This window comes from Chelonoidis abingdonii, chromosome 23 (assembly GCF_003597395.2).
Source record: "Chelonoidis abingdonii isolate Lonesome George chromosome 23, CheloAbing_2.0, whole genome shotgun sequence".
NCBI lineage: Eukaryota > Metazoa > Chordata > Testudines > Testudinidae > Chelonoidis > Chelonoidis abingdonii.
The window spans coordinates 18,422,374-18,430,295 of record NC_133791.1 but is presented as its reverse complement, the minus strand read 5'-3'; the positions used below and the strand labels follow the sequence as shown (position 1 = coordinate 18,430,295).

Genomic DNA, 7,922 nt, shown 5'->3' with positions numbered 1-7,922 from the left:
ACCCTGTGCTGGCCCTTTGCATGAGGGTGAAGTGCATCCTCAGCACATCGGGGAGCCACTTAGTCCACGTACCGAGCCCAGTGAAGGCACTGGTAGCTGACCGTGTTCTGCACCTCCCAGGAGCAGCTTGCAGTATCGGGTCTTTGATCTCCATCACAGCTGGGCTACCGAGGCTGTCAGTGATTAATTCAAGCATAAACGCCAAGGAACAGGCGTAAAACTTCAAACAGATTGATCACAGCATATTAAGTATTATCATAGAATCATAGATTATCTTTTATTTGGCCTCGTTTCTACCTGGGCACTTCGGATGGCTCTTTGCCAAGGAGGTTATAATTGACACTAGCCAGTGACAGTGGTGTCTTAGTTACACAGTAACCACAGGAGAACTCTTTAAAAATCATACCTCCTTGTCCTCAGGTTAAAGGAAACCAGGTCCAAAGAACTTCTAGGCAAGGCGAGAGCTGAGAGGCACATCCCGAGACTTCTGGTCACCATGAAGGCTCTACTGGTTGCGGTTCTGTGCCTGTGCACCCTGGCAGCCTTCTCTGACTGTGTCACAGTCCAGGTAAGAGTTTTTTTAATTCCTCTTGCAGCCCCAGGTCCAGCACATAGAGCTAACTTTGACCAGACTGTGTAAGGAATAAATTCCAGTGTTAGCGGGGCCAGTTGCGTAGTATGTACCAATTCAGGAACAAAATCCCACCCAACATTTACTTCAAAAAACCCAAATCAACAAACCAAAAAACAAACAAACAAAAGACACCAGAGAACTAACGTGATATTGGTAAGCCACCACCTCGTTCGCTTTGCCTGTATTCATATCCCTTCCCCACTCCCTGGTCACCCTGCCCATTCTGCTCCTGTCCTTTGCATTCAGGTTGTAAGGTCTTTGAGGCAGGGTCTTTCTCTTACTCTGTTTGTTCAGCAAAATGGAGCTTTGATCTTGATGGACCCTCTTGGGGCTACAGTCAATAATACAAATAACATTTATAACCATAATCATAATCAGTTTCCTCCTCTGCTAGGCAGGTGGCTATTAGCTTGTACCCAATCTGTCCCCTCAAACTGCAGTAACCTTTATGCCTCAGGTATTTCAGTACATGAACTTGGGTTTAACAGATCCCTGGATCTGATTTTAAACTAGTGCCTGCATTTTTTTGGAAATAACTGAGAATGTGGAAAGGTGCAGTGAGATAAAACTCAGCAAGCAACCCATGTGTCAGACAGGGAGCAAATCTATTTAGAAAAGAGATGGAAAGGATAAAGAATTTGGGATTAGAAGAAAAAACCATATACAACACACTAACTTAATGATCAATATCACAAAGCCTAGTAAAAAATATCTAATAAAGTATAAGATTTACTCAAAATCTACACTTTCCTGAAGGAAAAGAGGAATTTTGGCTGAAATTTCCATTAGGAAAATCTAAACAAGTGTTTTATTTCTGGTCAATGTTAATGTATGTGTCCTCCTGAGCTGCTGCGGTGCCTCATGGAAGATGTAGTTTGGGTGTCTCGTGCTCCCATTCTACCCTATAGGCCATGGATAGAGTACATTTCCCATGGTGCATCATGATGTCTTCCTGTGGCACATTATGGTGCATCATGGAACTCCCATGGTTCGGTAGGCCTGATTACATCAGCTCACACAAGGGATCTGTGAGGCATGCTCAGACTTTTGTGACCGTGGTGTGACTCCTCTGTTCGGGTACCTGTCGGCAGCCTATCTCACCCTCCTCAAGCCTGGATGCATTCCCTCAGATGGACAGTGAATGTGCAGAGAGTGGCTCTCATCCACCTCCCCGATCCTACTCCTTCCTGCTGGGGGCTGTTCGGCAAAGAGAAGTAGGTTCCACGAGGGATGCTCAATAGGCGTCTCCTCTCCCTGAATTCTTCAGGCACCTTCTAGAGGCTGGGGTTATATAAATGTTTACTGTCCCTAGTGCAACTAATCTTACACTGGTATAAAGCACCTTTCTATCCAAATGATCACAAAGCCATGCAAACACTATGGGTGACATTCAGCCATCTGCACAGGGCAGCATAGGCCCTATACAGCACTGTCACCCCTTAGTTTGAGAGCTTGCTTTCCCTCTGGTCAGACTAAATGTCACCACAGAGACAAAGGAATCACCTCACTTTACACTGAAATGCAACCATCTCTAGGGTGGAATTAAAGCAAGCCATGATTCCACGCCCAGAAGGGACTATTGTGATCATCTAGTCTGAACTCCTGTAAAACACAGGACACAGAACTGCCCTGAAATAATTCCTGTCCGAACTAGAGCAGACCTCTAAGAAAAACATCCAGTCTTGACATTAAAATGACCAGTGATGGAGAATCTACAATGACCCTTTGTAAATTGTTCCAATGGCTAATTACCCTCACTGTTAAAAATGTCTGTCTTATTTCCAGGCTGAATTTGTCTGGCTTCAACTTCCAGCCATTGGACTGTGTCAGACCTTTCTCAAATAGACCGAAGAGCCCACTGTTAAATATGTGTACCCCGTATAGCTATGGATAGACTAGGAACAAGTCGCCCCTTAACCTTCTCTCTGTTAAAACTAAATAAATGGAGCCCTTGAGTCTATTATGAAAGGCAGGTTTTCCAACCCTTTAATCATTCTCCTGGCCCTTCTCTGAACCCTCTCCAATGTATCAACAGCCCTTTTATAGACCTCCACAATAAGGGAGAGACATAATATAAACTTAAAAAATAGATAGGCAGATTAGCTAGAGATGGTACACAGCTGTCAAGGTTGAAATATAGGCCTCAGGGGGGAAGAGTGCTTTGAAATGCCTCTCACTGAAAGATACAACACGTACACATAAGTCAGTATTGTTATCGCCAGGAAAAGTAAAAGTAAAATGTGTTTATTCAGTGTGCGGCAGAGAATCAACCAGTAGAGCAATGCCAGTAACAAGCTGCCATACCTCCACCCAGTCTTTAATGCTTTGCAAACAGCAGCCAGGAAGTGAAGAGAAACTATTGTAAATAAATGGCAGCAGGTGGCAATCCTGAACCTGGCTTCTCCTAACACAACAATGATAACCTGTAAAGTTCAGGCTCCCGCGCTACATCAGGGGAGGTCAATTCCTTAGAAAAAGAGGTCGGAGGGCCAGGAGATGCTAATGGCAGCTGCTTTGCTGACTCACTCTGCAATCACTGGACTTGTGTTTCATTCAGCCGAGCAGTGAAGAGCCTGAGCTTCTCTGGAAGCTGGAAGTGCTGGGGATGTGGGTGGGATGGTGGCCAAGGCAAATGGAGAAGAATGCTGGAAAGGTGTGTGCGGCATTGGAGGAGCGCTGGGAAGTTGACCAATGCAGTCAGTGGGAAAATATCACCATGTCTTCTGTCCCACATCACCTGAGCAAATACCCAGCACTGTCATGGATGCCGTCTCCTTCTGTGCACAAAGGAATTTCCATAACAGAAGAACGCAAGGCTCCATCTCATCTCATAGCCTGAACTTAGCAGCGCCCTGTGCCAGCTGGTTCAAAGACAGGTATAAGGTTTGGTTTTCCAGCATGCACCAGTGTTTATCCAACTGCCCCTGAACAGTCAAGGATTTCTGTAGTTGGGGTGTAAAATCCAGGGCATGGACAAAATTGTGGAGTTACTTGTGATTTACACCAGCGTAACAGAGAGTAATTTAGCCCCACCAGGGACTAGATTCTGCCACCATTGCTCCTGCTGAGAAGTGTCACATTATTCCACTGAAAATAAAGGGTCTATTTGTGTATTAAAGTACTGCTCAAAGGGGGTAAAGGTGGCTGTATGGAGACTTATGCTGGGATCTGGACTAATGTGTGGGCTTCAACTAAGGTAGCCTTCTTGGAAGAAAGACTTAATCCATATATAAGACTCTAGGACTCTCAAACTGCTGTAGACTGAAGATGGACAGAGTGAGTTTCATTATGTCTCTCTCTTTGGCAGGTGGGAAAGTTCTCATTCCCCCTGGAGTCTGTGAAGAAGCTGAAAGACTTCATGGACAATTCCGTGACCAGGAATCCTCATCCGCTCAATGTCAGATCTGCACCTCTGTGTGCCGTCTCTGACATTCCCAAGGAGTTCCTGGACCTCTGTGCCACACCAGACGCTGACCAGATCTTTGAGGAGCTAAGTAGGTGTTTACTGCTGGTACCCCAGAAGCCAGCCATGTTCAGTAGGGAAAAATCCTGCCAGAAGCATCCCACAGCCCCGCTCGGCCTTTCCTCTCTCAGCACACTCTACTCCTCCCATGCCCCAACACTCCAGGACCCTGTGAGTCTCAGGGCTGAAGCTTGTGAGGCCATCGGATTCTCATTATGCAGCCGCTGTGGGGTTTGATTTCCCATCTCGCTCTCTGTCCTGGGAAGGATTTTCTCCCTGGAGAAATTCAGTGTTGACCAGCTCTATGCAGCTCTTTCACTTCCTTCCCCGTGTGATTCACGTACATTCCCTCAGAGACTCTGTCACCCTCCAAGAGGCCTGTGTCCCACCCCTCAGAGCAAAGGGGCTCTCCCTGTTCGGCTGTGAAGTGTGACAGGTGCGGACTGACCAGGCACCATGGCTGGGAAGGCTCTGTGGCACTGTCAGCAGTTGGAGTGCCCCTGGCGTTAGAGGAAAGGGAGCAGCCAGGCCTAACCTTATCTGTTGTCTTTGATTTTAGAACCCATCGCGAGATCCCCTGAGCTTTGTGAGATTTGTGCTTTTGCTGCATGTGCCGGCTGTTGAAGAGAGAGTCTTCCTCAGCCTCCAGCCCTAGGAGGCATTACGGCAGCACTGTTCCAGCTCCAACCTCTGCTTTCTGCTGACCTGAGAAGACAAGATAGTGATACTATGACTCGCTCCATTGTCTCAACACTTCTCCCTCATGCCAGCTTCAGTACTGCCAGCACTGAACATTGAAAATCATCAGCCAGACCTCACCCCACAAATAAAAAATAATAAATCTGGAGGGGGTTTTTTTTGTCTTCTAGTTTCTAAGCCTTTTAGGGAACACTCTGGTTATGTTTTAGACATTTTCTCCGCTACAAGGAGGGATAGAAACTTAAGTTTATGTTTTGAATGATAGGTTCTCACATAATCTCTTGACTCTAGGAGCTGGTGCTTTAAAAATACACCAAATATCACAAAATGCACAATAAATTCACAAGAGTTGGCGACACTGCTAAACTACACAAGAGACAGCAGCATGGTATTCATTCTTATCTGGCCAACAGGCCTGCTCCCCAAGCCATAAACACCTCATTTTTTGTTTAGGTAACAGACCAATCACTAATTTTCCTCAAACATACACTTCAAACCTTCATCTATTTTGAGATTTTTAACTTGAAATTAAACCTTCATTGAGCATTGAAAAATCTTTGGATGAGGATTTTTTAATTCCAGATTTAGGCCCAATACTGGGAATAGAACCATAAGGGCCAAAAATAAACATCACAATCAAAGCCGTCCTCACAAAATCCCCAGCCCAGAAATCTCATTAGAACCCAAGTCTGCAAGATTTTCAGGGTCAGGGCCTGATCCTGCAGGTTATAGCCCCAAACCTGGTCACAACTGATTTCCCATGCCAATGTTTCCTGATCACAGGTGAGCAAATAATTGAGTTTTTGGTTTAGTGGCTCAACCCAAAAATCTGGTACGAGTTGACCATTTTTTCTGTTTGTTATGTTTTTTCTCACTGAAAGGAAAAACCAAAAAAGAAAATGTTGCACGTCAAACTAATTATTTTGTTCAACCCAAAACATTTTTTTCTATGTTGTTTTCATTTCGTTTGATAGTGATTTTTACCTTTTCTTTTTAAAAATAAATCTAACTCCAGTTAGAAGTACAATGGAATAGAAAAATAGAATCTCCATCCTTAGAGGTTTTTAAGGCCTAGCTTGACAAAGCCCTGCCTGGGATGATTTAGTTGGGAATTGGTCCTGCTATGAGCAGAGGATTGGACTAGATGACCTCCTGAGGTCTCTTCCATCCCTGATATTCTATGATTCCGTGAAAACATTGTTTCAAAACACAAAGAATGTTTCATTTAAAAAATGTTGAGATGAAATATTTTGACTTTGGGAAATTTAGTTTTCATTTTTTTTCCAGCTGAAACTGTCTCCTGAATTTGACCCAAATTCACAAATAGGTTTGGTGGACCTAAAACTGCATTTTTTCGGTGAATAAACTATTCATCTAAAAAATTTCACCCAGCTCAACTCCTGAGTCAGGACCAGCCAGTCAGAACAATACCATGCCAGTAACTGGTCCTCCATGTCCTCCAGACAAGCACAGGCATTAAGCAGAATGAATAGGAAAAGCATTACACATTTTCCAATTAAATACCCCAGTGGGCAGGTGCCTACATTTTATCTGGCCCCCTAGGGGGCTGCGTCAGCAGAGAGCTTGAAGACTGGATGAACCCTGGAGAGGGAATGGTTCTCTCCCTGCAGAAGTGGTCCCTCCAGCTCAGGCTTTGTGGAAGATTAGCAGAGCAGTGTGTGGTGCAAGAGTGGACTGACACCGCCCAGACTAGGCATGTCTCGTGGAGAGATGATTTCAGCCCCTATCTAGGTCTGTTTGTCCAGCAACTTCACCAGCACTGGATTCAGCATACCAAAAATATACAATTAGATTAATTGACAAGGGGCTGAGGGTCAGGATTGTTCCGCTGTGGAGAAACATGGCCTGTGGCCAGAATAAGTAACATGCTGTATTTCTTTTCTTTGCCTCTTTGCATTGTGTGGGAACTATGCCAGTAATGTGAGTTGTCTTTCTCCAGCTGACTGGCAGGTTCCACCCTCTCCTCTGAGTGGTCCCCAAGGGGAGTTCTAGGCAATTAGTCTCTGCCATACACTCAGGATCCTTTCACCAGTCCACAAGTATCAGCTCAGTTCTGCAATCTGCTTTGCCTTTGGCTCCAAGAGATCCTGAGTATCCTTGCACAGGTCTATGCTTGCAGGGTTGTGGGGGGAAGTCTGTGACACAGAGGCCCATTTTCTGGTTCACTACTCTGGATCATCAGCACTTGTCAGGCCTGACACATTCACTACACCTAATGCACTGTTGTCATAATCTGTATCTAAAAGGTATCATATAAGCTACCATTGGAAAAATAACAACTCATTGATCATTAACAGCCTTACATAATGTATGTACCAGTTGTATATAGAGTTATGAATATGTGCTAAAATTATGTACTTAAAATACATTTGCTAGCAGTGCATAATTCCGGTTTTCACTAAACAAAGGCAGGTGCATTTGCTTGTTGACAGGCACAGACAATGAAGGCACATTTGGATAAAAGACAAACAAAGCCACCAACCTAGCGAGAGAGAGAGCCTCTTGCAGAGGTCTGAATCTCAAATGTTAAATAATGGAATCAACTGATTGAATAGAATATTACAGTTATATAAAAGTGTATCAGGTAAGGCCTTTTCCGAAAGCTACCGCCACACTGGTGATTAATATCATACTGCAATGTCTCTATTAATACTATAGGAGAAAATATGGACACTCAATGATATTATGCTTTAAAGTCTGTAACCAAACACAGGGAGAAACAGATTATCTCCCAGACAGAAAGGAAGGCAACTAGCTACCTGTCTCAAAGGAAATTAAGCAAGGTGTGACCAAAAACAATGAAAGCCCAATTTGTATATGAATCAGCAGGGGAATGGAAAGTCCATGGGAAAGGGAGAACAGCATGAGGTCATCCTGAATCTGAGGACAAAACCGTGAGTTTGAGAAGATATAAGGAAAGAGAAGAAGCCATCTTGCCATCCATCACCAGACACACAAAGGCCCGAGCTCTTGCAAGCTGAGAAAGACGGGTCCTTCAACCAAAGGGGTTGAAGTCTCTGGGAATGGAAGAATTATGAGTAAACTACTTTGAACAAAGATTGAAAATTGCTGAAATTAGGTCTTAGCCATTAGAAAGTGTATTTT

The 7,922-nt window shown here is 44.3% G+C and overlaps 1 protein-coding gene across 1 annotated transcript; it reads left to right on the top strand.

Moving 5' to 3' along the window:
* Window positions 1-405: 405 nt before the first annotated feature.
* Window positions 406-4,942, top strand: GUCA2A (guanylate cyclase activator 2A). The gene is made up of 3 exons (XM_032787551.1): window positions 406-568; window positions 3,942-4,128; window positions 4,657-4,942. Exons 1-3 carry the CDS (start codon window positions 497-499, stop codon window positions 4,719-4,721), a joined length of 324 nt encoding a protein of 107 aa, XP_032643442.1. The 5' UTR covers window positions 406-496; the 3' UTR covers window positions 4,722-4,942.
* The last annotated feature ends 2,980 nt before the right edge of the window (window positions 4,943-7,922 follow it).